General features: G+C 40.9%; 1 protein-coding gene across 1 annotated transcript in view; it reads right to left on the minus strand.

Annotated features, from left to right (window-relative positions):
• Positions 1-1404: 1404 nt before the first annotated feature.
• The window catches only part of ADCY6 (adenylate cyclase 6), a 299518-nt gene continuing 278039 nt past the window's right edge, over positions 1405-22883 (minus strand). The window contains exons 16-23 of the mRNA XM_069758332.1: positions 18998-19156; positions 18257-18432; positions 12549-12581; positions 11018-11147; positions 9941-10204; positions 6482-6686; positions 5987-6111; positions 1405-3061 (exon numbers count right to left, since the gene is read on the minus strand). Coding sequence (XP_069614433.1) covers positions 2933-3061; positions 5987-6111; positions 6482-6686; positions 9941-10204; positions 11018-11147; positions 12549-12581; positions 18257-18432; positions 18998-19156 — 1221 coding nt within the window. The 3' untranslated portion in view covers positions 1405-2932. The remainder of the gene's footprint in view (positions 3062-5986; positions 6112-6481; positions 6687-9940; positions 10205-11017; positions 11148-12548; positions 12582-18256; positions 18433-18997; positions 19157-22883) is intronic.

Below are 22883 nucleotides of genomic sequence, written 5' to 3' on the forward strand. Positions count from 1 at the left end.
AGGTAATTGGTATAAAATCTGCACTTATGGCTTTTGTTACAAAATCTGCAGGAATCGATAGGAAGAACATTTGCCTGTGACATGCTGTGGATTTAAAACTCTGCAACTCAGATCATTTCCACATACAAAAAGTCTGCAGAATGTGGAATTATATCCAATAGCCTGCTAATGGTTAATGGTTCAAAAAACATGAAAAATGTATGACCAGTGTGGATTCTGCGCTATATTATTCACCTCCTCACCTACACACAACCTTACGGAGCAAACTAAGCAACTGGCTTTACCGTATCATCATTAAATTGTATCTAAGCTAAACACTTCAGATAAAGGGGTTATCCACTGCTTAGATAACTACTTCTTAAAGGCGGTAGTCTTCCGAGTAAAATAATTAAAAAGCTTACATTCAGTCTCCCGCACTGGCGCTATGCCAGCACCAAGCTTCCTCCATGCTCACGTGACATTATTATGGTCACGCACCCAATTGGAAGATGATACTGGTGTTTTCCCACATTTCACTTGGTCGCAATGGACATCTGGAGGGAGGACAGAGTCCTGCAGTTAACTAGTGGCCACTAATTGGCTTTAGATCAATGTCATGTGAACGCAGGAAGACGGAGCACCGCCATTGCAGGAATCCTGCCAATGCAGAAGGAGAGTATAAGACTTTTCTAATTTACTAGCGCTAGAAGGGGTTTTCCAAGTAGTAGACAACACCTTTAAGAATATAAGCAACATCACAAAATTGACATAAAGGTAGAACTTATAAGCACATTATGGGATGTGGTGATAAATTAGTTGTAGCTGGGAGACTGGCATTAATATCAAGTGTGTTTTCTAGATGAACAAGGCACTTCACCCGGTTTCCCACAAAGATGCTGGCTGCAGCGAAGTCCTTCATACAAGTACCATGGATTCTCCTGTAACATAGCTATTAGCACCTAGACAGACTTAGTCGCCACCTAGGCATGTTTGACAACAGTTTGTGAGTCTTGAATAGAGACTTTACATCAGGCATTAGCAAGCTATAGTTCCTCTGGCATAGGCATGCTGAGATTTGAAGTCCTGCAACAGCCACAAAGCCCTAACTTTGCAAAAATAAAACAAAATTGCATACATTTTGCAGACCTCTGATTTGTGCAGGAACGGTGGTTGTGATGAAACCAGAGGTTACATTTCGTTGAAGACAAATGAACAACTCTTTTTGTAGAGTTTACTACCACATCTTCCCTAAAATACTTAGTGTTGCTTAGAGAGTTCTCAGGAGAAATAGTAAAAAAAAAAAAATACATGATAGTGCCAACACAAGCAGCCCAAGTGTATTTTTGTAATGTATTTCCTTCTTTGGCACCAGTCATGGAATTGCACTCCCCCGTGATATTCCATTTTAATATTTTGCTAAAAGGTGTCTGGGTTAGGCCCTTTATTTAGGGATAAAGATTTTCACAAAACCCTTTGCTGCTCTAAATGTTGTAAAACAGGCAGAAAAGAGCAAAGGTAGGTAACACCTCGACATAACATATTTGAGGCTCAACCATATGTTGTTTTTACAGTCATTATCACTAGTTGAGACGCTTCTATAACGTAACCATTTAAATACAATCTGTGCAGCTTATTGGTTCACAAAGCTGTCATTGAAGAGCTTTGGATACCCCTACTCAATGTTCAGACTCACCTGCAGCGGTCATCTTTTCTGTAAGGTCTACCTTATGAATAACCGTCTGATGGTTGCAGAACAAGTACAAGGAACCATTTCTACAACCTAAGGATTAAGGCGCTGGCTATCCTTGCAGCCTGAGGAATTCTTAAGCCAGCTAGTACCTAATACAGTCTTTGCCGCCCCCAATGGATGAGGCATGTATCCCTTGTCTCCAATCCTAAGAATCTATAAATCTGCAGGCTGGAAGTGAACTTTGGCAAATGAGACAAAGATTACAACAGGTTCACAGTGAAAAAAGACAAGTGCATTGTCAGATGTGGACACACAAGCACACAGTTTTCCTCACATTCTGCTCAGGAAATTCCACAGAATCAAAGGCAGTTGAGGAAATGGGTCGAAAAGGCAAAGACTGATGTCTGCGGACAGGATGTGGTTCCCCATGCAACTCTCGTTGGATGCTAGGGGATCTCAGAGAGTCTGTCGAAAACACTTCCTAGTTAGAGTGTAAAAGTAAAATGCGCTGAAGATGAACCTTGAGAGATCCTTGTAGGACGATCCCCTGCTCTGTTTGTCAGTCGCCATTTACTGAAGGTGAGCGAGGAATTGTAGAAAGCGAGAGATCAGGTCATGGTGTGGAATGGAAGGAAAGAGTGGAGCTGCAGAATTTGTGTTGCCCTTTTACGTCCCTGTGAGTGGTAATGAGGATCCCATGGAGAACTGCCTCTCCCACCAGCTGCTGGAGACATGTCACTTGCTCACAAGAGAAGACATACAGCGCATAATAACGTACAAGGCAATGCCCTCGCTCCCTGCTGTGGCCCATACTTCTGGCTCTTTGGTCAGTTTTTAGAGAAGCTTTATATTTTGTGTCTTTTGAAGAAGAAAAAAATATTTTGCAGTGTTTATCCCAATAAAATATAAAAAGAAGAAAAAGACAAAAAAAGCATAATGTCTTGTTCACAATAAATAATTTGCAAGTACCGCCTGTGAGTATTTTGATTTCAAGTGCCAGGGTGAAAAGAGGCTTCTCTGGGCTTTCATTTTACAGGTGAGACAGTCTCTCGGGCAGGGCAGCACGGACACTGTGTACAGCACCACACATACACTCCCCTGCCAAGCGCTCCATTTCTGGTGCCAGGCTTTGGCACCACTGAGTCCCCTTGCAACTGCACTGCTGCAGATGATGTAGGTAGCTTCCTTATTGTTCTGGGTACTCTGTGTGGGGTCAACATGAGGCTTACAATTCCTCCTATCCCCTAAAAGCACAGATTCCTGCTAACTGCTGGTTGAACCATCACTGAGGAAGTAGGTGGTCATTTCTCCTTTGCCTTTGACTTTAACAACTCCTCGAAACTCCAGCTGATAACCTTTGGCTGCCAATACCTGGTACAGATCAGTTGTAACCTAAAGGAGAACAAACATTTTTATTTGCATTTATAAGAGTAAAGGTGGTGTTCACTACTTACCTGCTGAAGTACTCCACATAAAAACAAAAAAAAAAACATATACTCAACTTCCGCACCAGCTCCGCTCCTCCGCTGTTAGCGCTGTGCCTCTCAGCAGTCATCGATTGTCTGTAGCCTTCATTATTCTTTAAGCAGAAACATCCGCTCTTTAAAAAATACTGAAAGACTGCAGCTGTTATGTGACAATGTCATTTCTATGCCGAAAGTCACATCGCTGACATTGGAAGAGGGATGCCGGTTCAGGAGGTGAGTATGTTTCTTTTATTTTATGTGGGGCACTTTAGCAGTTGAGGCATTGTCTAGTAGTGACCATCACCTATAAAATACATGGGTTGTAAAGAGTTATCTTCAAAAGATCGTGCGACCAAGCTACAGTGCAATTAATGGAACAGGACTTAAAAATGCACATTGGTCAAAAATAACTATGGATACTTACATTTATAGCAAGAAGTAGTTAACCCAGTAATATGACTAAGGCTAGTTTCACAATAGCGTTTTGCTGAGCCGCGGACTTCCTCTGTGAAGCCCCGCCCATGGCCACAAGCTCTGCCCACTTCCGCATGCGGCCTGCGTACCTATCTTTAACATTAGGTGCGCAGGTCATGCGGATGTATGTGGATGCCTCTGCATGCGTCGTTTTGACGATGTGGCGACCAGCGTCAAACGCAGCTGGTTGGAAGTTCTTTTTTTCTCTGCTGCATCAAAACGACGCATGCGGAGGCATCCGCATACATCTGCATGACCTGTGTACCTAATGTTAAATATAGGTACACAGGCTGCATGCGGAAGTGTGCGGAGCTGAGCGACGGAGGTGCGGCCGTGGGCGGGGCTTCACAGAGGAAGTCCGCAGCCTAGGTATGTGCTGCAGCTGAACTGCCAGTACAGGTACTCTATGTCCCAAACAACTGTATTCACAGAATAACCAAAGAAAGTGCTAGGGTAGAAGTAAATGTTTATTATCGAGTACAAAGTGAAACACAGACAATTAAAAACCACAAAAAAATGACAGAATTTTGCAAAGTACACACATCAGCTCTAAGATAGTGATTAAAACGATACCTTTGGTGAACAAGTCCATATTGTGTAATGAAAATTTGAGGTTTTCTTATAATATAGGTTTGTGCACTGGGTTGGGACTGTGAGGTGGGACTGTGGGTAGGAGGTCTCCAGCTAAGCCATGGCCCCTCCACTCCTCCTGTTTGTCTTTATCGTCCTCCAGGTTCAACCCCTTAGTGACGGAGCCAATTTGCAGCTTAACCCCTTCTTGACATGCGCCGTACTAGGTCAACGGAGCAGCTGGTCACAGGAGGCAGGAGCCGGCGGCTGCGGCTAAAGCTTGTGCCTGGTGCTAAAGAGAAATGAATATTCACTACACTGGCATTGAGTATTCATTTCTCTTATAGAACGCACAATTACAGCCGTCGGCTTCCAGCAGCTGCTGGGTTATCACGAGTGCCCGCTCATTAAGGTAACGAATATTCACCTCTCTCCATTCCCATAGGAATTACCTTAATAAGCAGGGACACGTGATCTTTGGCCGGAAGTGCTGCTGGCACAAGAATGATATGCTGCAGGATTTATTTTTTTATAGGGATGAGGAACCATGCAGACAAGAACGGGGTACAATGCATTCAGGGATGAGGTGCCATGCAGACAAGGACTGGGAGTCATGCAGACGAGGACAGGGACCGAGAGCCATGCAGACAAGGATAGTGATGGGGAGCAATGCAGACAAGGATAGTGATGGGGAGCCATGCAGACAAGGACAGGGATGGAGTGCCATGCAGACAAGAATGGGGAGACATGCATACAAAAACAGGGATGGGGAGCCATGCATTCAAGAACAGGGATGGGGAGCCACGTAGACAAGGACAGGAGTGGGGTACCATGCATTCAAGGACAGGGATGGAGTGCCATGCATACAAGGACAAGGATGGAGTGCCATGCAGACAAGGACGGGGAGCCGTGCAGACAAGGACAGTGATGGGGAACCATGCAGACAAGGACAGGGATTGGGAGCCATGCAGACAAGGACAGGGATGAGGAACTATGCATACCAGGATAGGGATGAGGGGACAATGCATACCCGGCTTATACTCGAGTCAATACGTTTTCCCAGTTTTTCGTGGAAAAATTAGGCGTCTCGGGTTATACTCGGGTTGGCTTATACACGAGTATATACGTTACTATGAAGGTGGTGGAAAAAGAAGGTGGAAACAAATGAATTCTGGCTGATTTAAAGAAAACATATGCTTAGGACCTAAAGTGATTGCATACCACATAGTCCACGTCAAAATTTATAGACCCGGGTTCAGGGTGCTGAAAACATTGCTCCTGCGACCCAACAATGCAGCAAGCATGTTGACGTGCTCCTTCAGGAAGTTTAACATGTCAAAATGCAAGGAGTGTGGGGCAGCAGGAGCATTGTTTTCAGTACACTATGTGGTATCTATCGATCTGCTTGTAAAACTCTGTGTGCGACAATGAAAATTATGAATTTATGCTCTAGCACTTGCTTTGGTTATTCTGTGAATACAATTATATCTATGTGACTCTACTTTGGAATCAAAGGCAGTAGCTCACTGACTGTGACTATCCTAATCCACATCAGCTCTCTTAGAGAACCCCTTTCTCATTTCACTTATCTCTTAGAAATTCATCTGACTCATTTGTTCCTATGGATGTGGTGTCCATAAGTATCAGAATGACCAGAGAGGTTATTCTTCCTCTTTACTCAATAAACCCATACATTATTAGGAAGCGCATGTATATGGTGGAAGCTGATCGTGACTACTCGACCTCGGATGACTGTTTGCAATAGTCGTCTAAAATATAAAAGTCATTTAAAATATAAAATACTAACCTGTATGCGGTCTGGAACTCCAGTGCTGTCCATTCGGCTTGCTACATTCACAGTGTTTCCCCAAATATCATACTGCGGTTTACGAGCTCCAATAACACCAGCAACCACAGGACCAATGTTAAGTCCTGCAGAAGAAACATAGAAAATATAAGATTTAAGACATTAAGATATTTGCCTCACAGGATGTTAAAGTGGCAGAAAGTTACAGAAGACAGGAAACATAACATCCATTACACAATTACATATTAATGCCACCTTGATAATGATGGAACAAGGCACTTGGCATGTGTTACATACAGCACGATTATTTATCTCAATGAAGATTATGGACAACTCAGCACTTGTGAATGCTATTCATTTCATGATGGAAACGTACATTATTCCTTGTGTTCTTGAGACGGTTAAATGAAAGTTGAATTTATAGAAGTCAAGGCAAGGTGAATTGAGCACATTATATTACGAAGGAAAATCATGCTCCGACATTGTAATACTCACCAATCTTCATCTGGAAGTTATTGAAGGAGTGCTCATTGATATACTTCATCTGTTCCATTAGCTTCATCGCATAGTCGGCCAAGGCGGTAATGTGCGATTTGCCCTCTTTGTCGTAAGTTGTATCATTTAGCCCTGAAGCCGCCATGTAGGTGCTACCAATGGTTTTGATTTTCTCTAACTGCTTGAACTTTTCTTCACTTATGATCTGTTGAAAACATTAGAGAGGTTACCAAGATCTAGACATTTATCTAGATATTATCTCGTCCTCAGCTTTCCAACACATAGGAAGTAAAAAATACTTATTTCAAGGTTGGAATAAAATGAAAAAAAAACAAAAAAACAAAACAAAACCCCAAACAACTCGAAGGATAAATGTGTTCTTTCCACACAATTCAGAAGGAAATAAACATTTTAGTCAATATGTATTAACATACATTGTGTAAATATGTATAAAATTTTTTTTTACCCAATATATTGTTACCCATTTATCATAAAAAAAGTGATTATAAATTGGAATAATCTCCCAACCTTCCAGCTGGTCTCTCTCTTCCAGAAGTTACGTATTATTCATTTAATTTTAATTATTTTCTTCTGACGAGGATATTTTTAGTGGAGTGGGAAATTATTTCCTCACATAATAGCTGTGAATTCACTGTAAGGTTGCCGTACACCTTCAATAACTGTAGGAGTACTCTACTCAACTCTCCTAAGCACATGCTTACCTGACCAAGGGTGCATGTGTCTTAATTGGGCGAGCAAAATAAACCACTGTCAGAGGATTCTAAGCTTCTGTGGGAACAAAGGCTTGGACATATTGAATGCCAACATGCTCAATCTCCCTCTGACACCTTACCCTGCTAAAAACCATGAGCAGTAGTTGACCTTGCAAAAAACAGGTGCTTCTCACAAAATTAGAATATCATCAAAAAGTTAATTTTAGTTCTTCAATATAGAGTCATTCCAAACAGAGTGATCTATTTTCTGTTAAAATTTCTGTTTCTGTTAATGTTGATGATTATGGCTTACAGCCAATGAAAACCCAAAAGTTATTATCTCAGTAAATTCAAATACTTTATAACACCAGCTTGAAAAATGATTTTAAAATCTGAAATGTTGGCCTACTGAAATGTATGTTCAGTAAATGCACTCAATACTTGGTCGGGGCTCATTTTGCATCAATTACTGCATCAATGTGGCGGGGCATGGAGGCGATCAGCCTGTGGTACTGCTGAGGTGTTATGGAAGCCCAGGTTGCTTTGATAGCAGCCTTCAGCTCATCTGCACTGTTGGGTCTGATGTCTCATCTCCCTCTTGACAATACCCCATGAATTCTCTTTGGGGTTAAGGCCAGGCGAGTTTTCTGGCCAATCAAGCACAGCGATACTGTTGTTTTTAAACCAGGAATTGGTTCTTTTGGCAGTGTGGACAGGTGCCAAGTCCTGCTGGAGAATTAAATTTCCATCCCTAAAAAACATCCCAGCAGAGGGAAGCATGAAGTGCTCTAAAATTTCCTTGTAGACGGATGTGCTGCCTTTGGTCTTGCAAAAACACAGTGGACCTACACCACAGATGACATGGCTCCCCAAACAATCACTGATTGTGGTAACTTCACACTAGACCTCAAGCAGCTTGGATTGTGGCCTCTCCATTCTTCCTCCAGACTCTGGGACCTTGATTTCCAAATGAAATGCAAAATTTACTTTCCTTGTAGTGTGTGTCAATGACTGCCTTGTGGACATCTGTCAAATCAGCAGTCTTCCCCATGATTGTGGAGCCTACTGAAACAGACTAAGGGACCTTTTTAAATGCTAAGGAAACCTTTGCAGGTGTTTTTTGTTAATTATTCTAAAGTACTGATATAATTACTTTGGGGATTTCATTGGCTGTAAGCCATAACCATCAACATTAACAGAAAAACACTTGAAATAGATCACTCTGTTTGTAATGACTCTATATACGAGTTTCACTTTTTGTATTGAAGAACAGAAATAAATGAACTTTTTGCTATTCTAATTTTGTAAGAAGCACCCGTATAATGTACTTTTTAAGTCAATTATTGTATTTTCTGGCATATAAGACTACTTTTTAACTCTTGAAAATCTTCTCAAAAGTCGGGTATCGTCTTATACGCCAGGTGTCGTCTTATAGGGCAGGTGCGGAGTAATCTGTGGTCGCCGCATATTGTGGGGGGGAGCGATCCCAATGACAAGGTGAGGGGGCACCTCGGGAAGGTGTAAGTGAGGCAGAGAAGGAGAGAATAGGATACAAGGGTGAGCCAGATTAGTGAAAGAGGAGTGTTTTTCTAGGCACAGCACCGCTCTCTCTTTTTTGCATAACCCTGGCATCCCAGACGCTGACAGTTTGCTTCACTTACACCTTCCTGGTGAGGCGCTCCCTCACCTCGTCATCGGGACCACTCCCCCCCACTATATACTTCGACCGCAGATTGCTCCGCACCCACCCTATAAGACGACACCCGGCATATAAGACAACCCCCGACTTTTGAGAAGATTTTATATTTTAACTGAAAAAGTTGGGGGTCGTCTTATACGCCCAGTCGTCTTATACGCCGGAAAATACGGTAAATTAATTCACTGCAATTCATCTAGAAATATGTAACCACACTTACAATCAAAACATTTAAATGGTTAGTAAAACATGCAATATAATGGAAAAATACATAGGGTATAAAGAAACCTACAACTATAAGCCTGTAGTGCAATGCATGTTTCTCTCCACAGGATGGGACCATGCTGAAGGCGCCTGAACAGCATTCAATCTGTGATCTAATTAACAATCCCCAGGTCCGCCAATGCCAATTTTTGGTTTGATTTAGGGCAAAATCAATGAAAAGCAGCTTCTAGCTTATGGAACATGCCAATCAAAAAGCCATTTGTAGAACACATACAAATATGTGTTACTACATCTTCAAGCAAATGCGCTTATTCAGACTGGCTGTCAAAATAAGGCAAACATAAAAAAACAAAAACATAAAGGCTGCGATTTTATGTAATGTGGGTGAAAGTTTTTCATGGATAAGTCATTGAAGTAAATGGAGCCATATTTTACATAGTTGTGTAAATGTAGTTATCAATTTTGTACTTTCTTCTGCACACAGAAGTGATTCTCCTATTGAATAAAACTGATGCCCATCACCAGGAGGATAGGGACAATATAGGACATTGGTAATCAAGAGTATCACTTATATTAGGTAAAACTAAAGATGTAGCTGGGCAAAGTTTGTAAATCACATCAGTCATCAGCAGTCTTCCAAAAATGGTGGATAAAGTTACTAAGTGAGCTACAAAGTTAAGTAAAAAAATGTACAATGACCAATATAATTTGAGTACATCAGTGAAAGTTGTGCATTTACCAATGGAAGGAAAATAAAGTATTAGACTTGAGGGCAAGGTTAGATTTTGATTTTTTAGAAACACTACATGCAATATTTGTCATCACCTCATCAAAATCAGCAATAATCTCATTGAGAAGACGCAGACACTCCACTCCTTCATTATTGGCCTCAAGTTCAACGTAGAATTCCGAGAAATTACTGATCGACGCAAACATTACAGCCACACATTCACAGGACTGATAGTACAGTTCATCATTCCTATGTTCCCGGGCCAGAAAATGAGCGGCAACATCTTTAGGAAGGATATTGTGCAGGAGACGCCTGTTGTATGCTTGCAGCTCTTCCATATCCTCCTTTTCTCCAGTTGCCTGCATGGACATAAAAATCAGTCAATATAAGACCTTGTACATATCCGAGTTTTAAAGCCATCATACTTCAGTTTACAATTGAAAGATTTAGATACTCATCACAATGACATGCATCACAGACAGAAGAATTGGAATTGCAAGTAGTGCCTTAGATATTCACTAAGCCAAGATCTGTAAAATTGCAACATAACCAATATTAGGTACTTCTCGTGATTTTGGTCAAACTACATTGGCATTATTCATTACTTGCCCCTTGAATCCCCCGCTGCTCCAGCGCTTCCACTTTAGTACTTCTCACTGGTACCAAAGTGAGGACGTCCTGCCCATCAGTAACCTGACTGCGTCTATGGCGCGTGCTCGCTGAGGCCAGCGAGTGGCTGACTGATAAACAAAATGTCATCACATTCAATGTCTGCTGGCACCAATTAAGTGCAAGTGCTGGAGGATTCAAGGCGTTTGTACGGTTTATTTCTCCATTTTCTAATATTACGGTACTTACTTTTTGCCCACTTTATTTTAAAACAAAATACAAGAAAACAGACCTAAAATAAGTGTATCTGACTTATGACGTGACAATATGAAATAATTCTGGATGTAGCATAGTGTAGACTTATATCTGCCATGCTGAATGATTGCAAGTTTACAGGAAGAGTCACGATGCGACATTAACAAAACAGCATTGTAAGTGTTAAAATAGATGAATTTTCGCCCACTAGTTTAGTATTAATATGGCATCACTGTGATACCCTAAATCAAGGTGGTCTTAAATTGGTCTCTTTTGTTTTATTATGAGCAATAGTATAGTATTTGTACCTGTAGTTTCCATAAGAAATCTAGACGAGCCGTGGATTCTACTTGTTGAGCGTGGAGATACAGAGCCAAAACGAAGACCGTCAATATGACTGGAGTCACATACTTCAGATGTATCTTATCCTCCACAAAACTACAAAAAAAAGAAGAAGTGGGAGAGTTTCATTACAATAAGACGGCAAACTACACTGGGGTAATAAAAGTGGGTGGACAGTAAGCTGTAATGTTAAGGCCCCCATAAATGTTAGATACAAATTAGCAGTAGCCACAGATTTCGGAGGGATCTTCCAATCAGCTAATGTGTACAAGGGCCTAGTGACTCTCCCACAAGTGTTTTCGGGAAAGGAGGATCCAGCTGTTGGAATTTAAATTTGACCCTTTTGTCCTCCCTGGAGATAAAAAGCTTTGAGAGTAATCCGGCTCCTGACCTCTGAGAGAACACTTGAGCTCTGGGCCGCTCCCCTCTACAGTAGCTTCATCACTCTCTAAAGACTCGGTGACAAGATTCTGCACCGCCAAATATCCCTCCATCTTACTGCGCTACAGAAGGAATTAAGCGCATGGCAAACCAGAGATGGAAAATGCCAAATTCAAACCCCTTTACAACTGGATTTACAATTGTCAATTTTGGCCAAAAATAAAATAAAAAAAAATTGGCTATTTTGTAAAACTGCAATGCAATTTTACTGTAGTAGAGACGAAAATAACCACAAAAATGGCACATATGGATAAATCTTAAGACAATGTTTAGTTTTATCCAAATCATAATAATCTTGAAGATGACTCTTTATTTGATGGGTAAGAAAGTCACTTACATTGTCACCACTCATTGTGGTAATTAACCGCACAACCTAACACAAATATACTATGTTACAGCTTTGTTCACACGCAGCGCTTTTGCAACTTTTTTTGCTCAAAATTTAGGTTTTTGTAGCAATTTTTTGATTTTTTTAGATGCAGATTACATGTGTGATTTTTCTACAATACGTTTAATAAAGTAAGATTTATTCCCCAACCATGCAAAAAACATTGCAAAAATAAAACAAAAAGTGTGAAAAAACCCACTGCTTTAGGAGTGTGAAGAAACATTGCAAAACGCTGAAAGAATGGACATGCTGATCATTTCAAAAATGCTGCTCAAATGCCGTTCTCAAATTCAACTAATAAAGAAAAAAAGGGGTGCAGGAGTTTTTGGAAATCTCATAGCTTTTGCTGGTATTGTAAAATGCAGCTTGTTATTTGAAGAAAAATACACTGCGTGTGAATATTGCCTAATAAACAGTAAAACTGAACCCTAAGTTGTCTAGTCTCTATACATCACAGCACCCTATTGTCCAGGACAGCACCGCAAACACTTCATCATCTGTGCCATCCTCTATAGTGAATGATTCCATAATGAGGCCAACTAGGAGCTGAACTGCAGTGAATGGAGAAAAGCTGCCCGTGCTTTTTCATTGCACCAAATGCACATTGACAACAATACACCTCATTTTTGTTACAGCCCTGAATATATGCACACACATACAAGACTTACCATTTCTCCTCTTCTATTGTATTATTGAAGGAACTGAAAAGGAAAAAAAAAGGATATAACAACTTATTTTCATAATATTTTCAGCTATGATGATATTACACATAACTTAATTTATGGACATCTATGGTAGGATTTCTTCCCTGTGTGGGTTGGATGGGTGGTTACCGACATCTGGTGAGAATTTCATGTCAATAGCATCTTTAGAAATATATATAAATTTCATCCAATGGAGATAGGAAATACTGACAGTCTTCTCTTTAAGAAACCATTAAATTGAAACCAGTAGTATTGCTCTTAGATGGCATTTTCCAAAGGCGATCATACACGTTTAGAAGCTTGCTAGCAAATCAAAAGTGCATGTTGGAGTTCAAAATGGACAAATAATTGATTAGCTGTAGACATACTGAAAACCATTATGGACTGAAGTGGTTACAGGCAAATCTGGAAGTCCTTCCTTTTTACTCGTTTTGTATATTTCACAGGACACATAGGTGCACAGTTGCCACTAGGTTATGCACGTCTGCAGTGTACTTGTAATTAGTGGGTGCACATAAGACACAGTGGCTTGAGAATGTATTCACCCTTTGGCATTTTTAGTGTTTTGCTACCTCACAACCTGGAATTTCACTGTTTTTTTTTTTTTAGGATTTACATCAGCAAATGTAAAGAGCGTGCCTACAACTGTGAACATTTGGTTTTCTTTTTATTGTGAAGCAAAATACCAAATAGAACAAAATAACTGAAAACTAAAGAATAAATAACTATTCACCCCCTAAAGTCAGTACTTTGCAGAGCCTCCTTTTGCGGCAACTACAGCTGCAAGTTGCTTTGGATAAGTCTCTATGAGATTTCCACATCTTGCCACTGGGATTTTTGCCCATTCCTCAGGACAAAACTGTTCCAGTTCCTTCAAGTTAGATGGTTTCCTCTGGTGAACAGCAATCTTTAAGTCTGACCTCAGATTTTCAATTGGATTAAGGTCTGAGCTTTGACTAGGCCACTCAAATATTTACACATTTCCCCTTAAACCACTCGAGTGTTACTTTACCAGCATGCTTTGAGTCACTGTCTTGCTGGAAGGTGAACTGACAGACTGAAAAAGGTTTTGCTCAAGAATATCCCTGTATTTTGCACCATCCATCTCCACTTGGACCATTTTCCCTGTCCTTGCTGACAAAAAAATCCCCACATCATGATGATGATGCTGCCACCACCATGTTTCACTGTGGGGATAGTGTTCTTGGGTTGAGGAGCGGTGTTGGTTTGGCGCTAGTCTTACCTTGGTGGCCAAAAAGTTCAGGTTTGGTCTCATCGGACCACAGTACCTTCCTCCATACATTTGGGCAGTCTACCACATCTTTTGGCAAAATCGAAATGGCCCTAGCAATTTTAATGTATAAGTAAAGGCTATTTTTTCTGCTCACTCTTCCATAAAGGCCACCTCTATGGAGTGCTTGGGAACTCTGCAGCACTCTCAGGGTTACCGTTTGTCTCTGTGCTGCCTCTCTGATCAATGCCCTCCTTGCAGAGGCTGAAAGTTTTTGTGGGCTGCCCTCTCTTTGCAGGTTTGTTGTGGTACCATGTCCCTGAGTTGTTTGGAGATCTCTTTGGTCTTCATGGTGGTTTGGTTAGTGGTGCCCCTTGTCTAATGGTGTTGCAGCCTCTGTGGCCTTTCAGAAAACGTGTTTAAATGCTGACAGACCATGTGGCATTTAGAATGCACACAGGTGGACTTCCTTTCACTAATCATGTGACTTATGAAGGCAATTGCTTGTACCAGAATTTTTTTTTTAGGGGCGTCATAGCAAAAGGGGTGAATACAGATACACAAGACAAGTATTAGTTATTTGATTGCACAAACTTAATTTATGCCTATATTTTTCTCACTTCACCAACTTGGACTATTTACTGCTGTTGCATCACACAGAAACCGGATTACAAAATGTTTCACACACAGGTTGTAACGTATCAAAATAGGTAAAAAGTGGGGGGAGTGAATGCTTTCACAAGCTACTGTATATAAATCATGAATCCAGACCAGGACAATGCTAAGATTTACAAAAATGTAGCAAACCAAGCAACTGTGGAAAAGTTAGACTACGGCATGTTTTGAGACTTTGAATGTACAAAAGGAAAAGTTTCCATTCCAAGGTATCATTTTGGGTAATTGTGAGAAATTAAAACACAATCAGGCCAATTCATAAGTACAGCACTTTTCTAGTTTGAAAAGTTGCTAATTTTGTGATTTTTTGCATCTTGCGGTGTGCCTCAAATGTTTTCTTAGAAAGTAAACAGAAGTTGTCAGATGGATGGAGCCAGTGATGTCCCAACAGGTTTATTATTTACACGAGAAAGTGGTGTAAATTATAGTTTATAAAGAAGACTATGATGATATATGATATGTTCTAATTATATTCAGTAATTAACTACAATTTGCCAATGAAGGCCCCATGATTATAAATGCAAACAGACAAAACTGCTGTCCATCCAGTCAGCATAGGGCATTAACATTAATTACAATTTGCCAATGAAGGACAGCAATTTTTACTGTTTTCTAATTTTATTCAGAGCAAAATTTATTTTATCTTTTAACAGGTTTTCTCACTACAGAAACTGGTGGCAAATTGTTAGGAGCATTGTTGCAAGTTTCAAAACTGCTGCCTAACAAGCACCAGACAGGTTTAGTAAAAAGAAAATGTAACCAAGATTATTAATCTCCCCAACTCTTTCTTGACATACAGCCGTGACCAAAAGTTTAATGTAGAGACTTAGTATTTACAATGTGCTCTTTTATTTTTCAAGACTTCTGCAATTCACCATAGCAGCTGAATATCGGCTTCTGGGCCAAACCCTGACTGATGGGAACCCATTCTTGTCTAATCAGTGCTTGGAGGTTTTTGAGCCTTGACCACAGCTTCTTACAAGGGAATTTATCAGCAGGATTTCACAGCCAAACTATTTATATGCACATGTAGCTCTTTCAAGACTAATGTAGCAAAATACCTTTATTTGCCAGCCCGTTCTTCCTTCCATTACTGTGAAATCAGCAGTTAAATGAATATGCTAGAGGCTGAAGGACTATGGAAGATGTGAAGCCTCTGTTACTCCAGCTCTATTTCCTGTCTAGCGCTACATGATCCTGATTGACTCTCAGCCTCTCAGAGGCCGTGTGACTTCAAGCAAAGGAGCAGCGAGTCAAAGGAGGCAGCGTTGCTGGGAGGAGAATAGCACCGGAGTGACAGAGGGTTCAGATCCATCATAGTCCTCTGGCATCATTTGAAAATCAATACAAATGCTGATTTCCCATTAACGGGGTAAAAATATCGCTGGACTTGTCTTTGAAAAATGTACATGAGCATTTAAATAGGGAGGTCAAATCCTGCTGAGAGATTTCCTTTAAAGGGAATCTTTCACCATGTTTTTGCCATCTCATCTGAGAGCAGTGTAATGTATGTAAAGAGAAGATGAATCCAATGAGGTATCAGTTTACTGGGTGCAGCATTTCCGGCACAATCAGAGCTTTTAGATTTAGAATGAAGCAGAGCTGAGAAAGCTAACCCCGCCCACACCAGGCTCACAGTGTACAAAGTCCATAAACATGGAGGTGCTTATCACAGGAGGGGGCGTTGCTGGACTAGTGTAGTCCAGAAATGTTTACAGGTTAATGATAAATTCTTCACAGTTCGTAAAGAACAGCACGCACTTTGACAAGTGAGACATCCGTGAATTCTGTTTTTCAGCCTGTATTTCCTGCTGTCTTCAGATTACATAGCAAACACCTGCTCACAGATTCCCTTTATGGGACTGAGATAAGAGAGTTTAATATTCATGGCCCCAAAATGTTAATGTTGTGTCCACCAAGCAACTTATCATGCTCCATTAGGCTGGTAAAAGCATTGTTCCTCATGAAATTGCATCTGGATAGTTGGTAGAAGTTGCTCTCGGATAATGTTTAGATACCATATTTTTATTCATGTCAATGTTCTTAGGTAAAACTGGGAGTGAGCCCAATCCCTTGGATGAAAAGAAACCCCCACAAGTGAATAGTCTCAGAATGCTTTACTTTTGGCATAAATACAGGACTCATTGTAGGACTCATCTTTTCTTCAATCATTTTCCAGATGTCAAACGCCTTGAATGGGTCTTTGGAAGAGAAAATAACTTTACCCAAGTCCTCTGCAGTTCATTCCCTATACTTCCAGCAGAACATCAGTCTGTCCTTGAGGTTTTTCCTGGACAAGTGGATTCTTTGCTACACTTCTGGACACTAGGCCAGCCTCCAAGAGCCAACGACTCGCTGTGTCAAGAGCTCGAGAACAGCTTTTTACTACAAAATTGCTGCTATAAAAACTGAAGCAGCAAACTTTGTGAAAACCAAAATTTGTATCAGTCTCAAATCTTTTGGTCACCACAGAAGAATAAGAGTTTCTGTAAGGAATTATCATGAGAGTCATTTTAGATGATACATCTGAGCCAATTCACACAGCTCCTACCACTGACCAGCCAAAGAAGGGATACAAATGCCTGAGAAGCGTCTCAAATTATAATGCACTCATCTGTAATCATGCGGACAAAGATTACATTACATCAAATTTACTCCAAAACTGGGGCGCCTGGAGGTACTCACATTGAAGCATAGGATATGAACAGGATGAAGTAATGTAGACGTTTTTATTTATTTTTTTTTTAAGATGGGGTCAATCTTGGTGATCATGAGCTTGTGTTTAATAAACCTACAGAACTTCCGATGTAGATGCTTTACATGTAGATCTGGCCACAGATGCAACGTTATACGTTACAGTTCAATGAATAAGGATAAGTCATAGAAATTTGGACAATCGACACATCAACATCTGCAGGTAGTAGTGGTGGCACATATGTATCTTGAGCTGGAGTTAACCATTAGATGTAGCTGCACAAACTATTGGGAAAAACAACATTCCAGATGGTTTGATTTTTCTTAGTCATATCTTTTGCTTCACTAGAATTTTACTAGGAGTCTAGTTGTGATTTATTTTGCAACCCTATTTAACCTGCAGGGAAAAAAAGAGTCGTATATATGTATATAAAAATGAGTCATTTGTATATTACGTATATATGTTGTTTCAAAAGTGCAGATTACATTTCCCATAATGCCTCTGCTTCAAAGAGTGAATGCAGTTTCATCACATTGCACTTGCTCTGCTCCAAGTCCTAAGGGAAATAGTGATAGATGAGTGACAAAGACTCAAAGTACCCCAAGTAACGTAGCTTCAATGCTGCCTTCTGCTTGTGATAACTTTCTCTGGCAGTTTTTGCACCAATTGGCGGTCTTCCTTAGCTTCTGCCTATATGTTATAGGACTATACTGAAATATGCACACAACAGCATAATCAAGCCAAAGCACCAACTATATCAATGCTCTTATAAAAGGCAGAAATCACATATTCAGCTGCATGAGGTAGGTTAACAGAAGAACAAAAAGGGTGGAGCTGAATGGCCAGGAAGGATTTGATAGGTGATATGATCTTGGAAGACAGATTCCTGCCTACACATCAGAGGAAATACTGGAAAGGTCAGTAAGTATTATGCATGCAAAAAAATATGCTAGAGTTTTTCTTTAATATTAAACTCCTCTCGTTTTAGAGCTTAGAAAATAAATCTATTGTATCCTCAGTGAGCTGTAATTACATGGCAGGTCATACACACAATAAAAGATTAAGACTTACAGTGCATTAGCAGTCACCAACAGGTCATAATTGTCAAAAAGAACAACCTCAGGGGCTTCCACGATGATAATGTAGAGAATCTGGATGGAGAGCATGAGTGCTAGCTTCCCAATGCTGCTGATCTGTAGGAACACGGAGCAGGCCAGAAGACTCAGCAGAATACTGTAGTTGAAGTACTGTCAAAAAGAAAAGAGTACAGGACTTTTTTTTTTTTTGAAACACCATAATTGTCCAGCTTCAAGCACCAGGTCGCATTCTTGCTCACAACACTGCAATGGTTATCAAATTATAGACAAACTATTATAAATCACTCCATGATCCCAGAAAATAGAGCCACATATACAATTATTACACATGGCTATTAGGCCTGCCAACTTTTGTTATCAAACTCGCTTAAAGCACCATTTTTTTTATTGCACCATTGGAGTGGTGCCTAAAAAGTAATTGCCCTGCCGCCTGCCATATAATCACCTGCCGCCTCCTTCATCCTTTTCCGGAGTCCCTCCAGTCGGTTACAAAGTTATGGGCACAACATGGTATCGCAGTACTGGAGCGGTGTCGGTAAAAGGTGAAACTGCCGGATTGTGAGTATAAGAACAGGGGCAGGGGGCTCACAATTAAGGCACCACTCCAGCACTGGGAGGGAAAAATAATCGCTGGAGAAGTGATTTAAAGGAAGGTAGCCAGCGAAATTATTTTAGTGATATTGTCACCAACATTTTACAATGTTTTTGTTCCTACCTCTGGGAAGTTGCAAGATGGTCGGTCAGAGCCGCAGGGAGCAGCTTCCATACTAAGGTTATAGTTAAGCATTTGGAAATGGCAGGCATTCACAGAATCCTTACTGATGTTCAGTTCCTGAGCAGCACATTCAGCCAGACTCTGGTGATTACAGGCAAACTAGAACAAGAGAATGTGATGGGAATGACTAGGGAAATATTGGAAAGGACAATCCGACACTACAATGGGCAGAACAAAAACATTTCATTAACATGATTAATTAAGGAGTCATTATCTAGAGCAGGGATCTCATACTAAAATAGGGAGTGGGGTCACTTAAAAAATCTTGTTAGGGCGCAGGCAGCATCGTTACATTTAGGTTGGGGCTAAACACATTGAATAGAGCTGCTGAGCACATGTGTCACGGCCCTGGAAGGTACGGCCGCACAACTCCTGTTCAGAAGGGTAGGAGCTGTTCTGCAATACCTGATGCTACACATCTAATGGAGCTGCCCTCAGCCACTCAGCTCAATGTGTTCACTTCCATCAGCCACTGCATCAGACATCAAATGATTGGTCATCAATATTTTCTGCCCACACAAACCCTTCAAAGTATAAAATGGATCTACTGCATAACAGAAAGGCACAGAGTCAGAAGGCCCCAGGGGCCATGGCACTTCTGTTTTTCTGTTATGCAGTAACACATTTGGCACATATTCTTTCACTTGTCTGTTCTTAAAATGGAAAAGACAATAGGACTGCCCTAACACAAATGTGAAAGAGCCCTTATCAACCTACTAAGTATGTGAAATATTATGAAAATACTTGCGCTCAAGGATTAGGAGCAGTGATGAGCGAGCAGGCTCTGTCAAGGTGTTATCTGAGCATGCTTGTGTCCTAGTCGAATATTTTCTGTGTGCTCGAAACAAATGCTCGAGTCCCCGTAGCTGCATGTCTCGTGGCTACTAGGCAAACCCTGCATGTGTTGCAATTGTCCAACAAATAGGCAATCCATGCATGTGTTGCGACTGACTATTGAAAAGCCGCGAGACATGCAGCAGCGGCTCGAGCTTTTTTTTTTCCCGAGTACACCAAAACTTTTCGATTAGGACACGAGCGTGCTTGGATAACACCTTAGCCAAGCACGCTCGCTCATCACTAGCTAGGAGTGATAGTAGCTGGATGCTGCTGATAGTAAAGCGGGTCCTGTGTGAGGACCCGTGTAATGGTAAAATAACTGGATAATGGGGACTATCCTGCCAATAAGCTTGTTATAAAACCTTTTTTTTTCTCGTTTTTGGAATAATGAGGTAGATCGCTGTATTGGTAGATACTAATAATAGTTGTTACTTGCGCAAGTGTAAAACAGATCCAGAGAAAGATGCTGTAACAGTTACATATACATTACGCTGCAGCGCATGGACGTCAACATGTGCAGGAGCGCTGAACACGCCGACTCACCCCCGTCCTCCTCTGGAGGAAGAGGATCCGACCCCTCCACACAGTAGGACTTCACTTTTTCCTTCATCTTTTGCTTCACTTTAGGTGGGATTTTTACACAATTATGTGGACATATAAGAATGCTATTCCCCTGTACCAAGGACTAATCAATCTTTTTATTTGTCTAAGGACTATCAGTTACATACTAATATATGTAACTATTACAGCATCTCTTTCTCTGTATCTGTGTATCTGATTGTTCCACGTCTGCAAGTAAGGGTACCGTCACACAGTGCAATTTTGATCGCTACGACGGCACGATTTGTGACGTTCGAGCGATATAGTTACGATATCGCAGTGTCTGACACGCTCCTGCGATCAGGGACCCCGCTGAGAATCGTACGTCGTAGCAGATCGTTTGAAACTTTCTTTCGTCGTCTAGTGTCCCGCTGTGGCGGCATGATCGCATGGTGTAACATATATCGTATACGATGTGCGCATAGTAACCAACGGCTTCTACATCGCACATACGTCATGAAATTATCGCTCCAGCGTCGTAGATTGCAAAGTGTGACAGCAGTCTACGACGCTGGAGCGATATTGTTACGACGCTGGAGCGTCACGGATCGTACCGTCGTAGCGATGAAAATTGCACTGTGTGACGGTACCCTAACAACTATTATTATCTACCAATACAACAATCTACCTCATTATACCAAAACCTTTTTTAGTTTTTTAATGTTTTAATAGCAAGCTGGTTAGCGCGACAGTCCCCATTATCCAGTTATTTAACTTACTAGATAACACTAAAGCGCAAAAATGTGTTTTCCCACACCTACACACCATAATACACAGATGGTTGGCCCGATTCTAACGCATCGGGTATTCTAGAATATGTATTTATGTATGTATATAGGAGCCACATAGTATATAGCACAGGCCACGTAGTATATAGGAGCCATGTAGTATATAGCAGTCAAATACTACGTGGCCTGTGCTATATACTATGTGGCTGCTATATACATACATATTGTAGAATACCCGATGCGTTAATACAGGCCACGTAATATATAACAGTGGCCACGCAGTATATAACAGCCACATACTATATTAAACAGCCCACGCAGTATATAGCAGCCACGCAGTATATAACACAGGCGACGTAGTATATAACACTGGCCACGTAATATATAGCACAGCCCACGCAGTATATAGCAGCCATGTAGTGTATAACACTGCCCACACAGTATATAACAGTGGCCACGTAATATATTGCACAGCCCACGGAGTATATCACACAGCTCACATAGTATATAACACTGCCTATGTAGTATATAGCAGCCATGCGGTATCGAACACAGCCCACGCAGTATACAGCAGTGTGGGCACCATATCCCTGTTAAAAAAAAATAATTAAAATAAAAAATAGTTACATACTCACCCCCTGGGATCCACCGAAGCTCCGGCGATACGCGCGCGGCTGTCGCCATCTTCTGTTCCCAGGATGCATTGCGAAATTACCCAGATGACTTAGCATTCTCACGAGATTATCCCAATCAGTTTTCCGTGCGCTAGCAACAAAAGTCCCCAGCGTAAAGAATCAATAATGTCTTTATTGAAAATACAAATTTTAAAATGTTTTAAGGAGATAAGAGCAAACTGGAAAACACGATGGAAAGAAACATACAGTGGATGGAACTTGTATGATGACAGTATCCTGGGTCATGCATATCTAAGATCAAGGGAACTATTTAGAGCAGCAAAGTAAAAACCACAGATACATATAAATACCCAGAGTTCAGTTCCTGAGTACTGTCCCTGATTGGCCTCAGGAAAAAAACTTTTAGTATAGTATAAAGTGCATAATTCCCTAAGGGCAATCAGGGACAGTGTCATGCATATCAAAGATCAAGGGAACCCCTTCTGAGGAAGACTTTACTATCGAAACGCACGTCAAGGGGGTACATTGGATGGAACTGAACTCTGGGTATTTATATGTATCTGTGGTTTTTACTTTGCTGCTCTAAATAGTTCCCTTGATCTTAGATATGCATGACCCAGGATACTGTCATCATACAAGTTCCATCCACTGTATGTTTCTTTCCATCGTGTTTTCCAGTTTGCTCTTATCTCCTTAAAACATTTTAAAATTTGTATTTTCAATAAAGACATTATTGATTCTTTACGCTGTGTTGGGGGCCTTTTGTTGCCAGTTTACAGATTTTGTGGTTGATCACGGTCCTCCGTACTTATGAGGCTATTCGGTTTAGTCTAGTCAGTTTTCCGTGCGAACTGTAACCACAGGTTGGATTCATTCCTGTTTCATCAAAGCGGTGAACTGGCTTTGCCAAAAACTATATATATATATATCCCGGCGTTGCCTGGGCATAGTAAATATCTGTGGTTAGTTATAGCACGTCACTTCTCTTATTTTCCCATCACGCCTCTCATTTTCCCCCTCACATCT

Source organism: Ranitomeya imitator, chromosome 3, assembly GCF_032444005.1.
Source record: "Ranitomeya imitator isolate aRanImi1 chromosome 3, aRanImi1.pri, whole genome shotgun sequence".
NCBI lineage: Eukaryota > Metazoa > Chordata > Amphibia > Anura > Dendrobatidae > Ranitomeya > Ranitomeya imitator.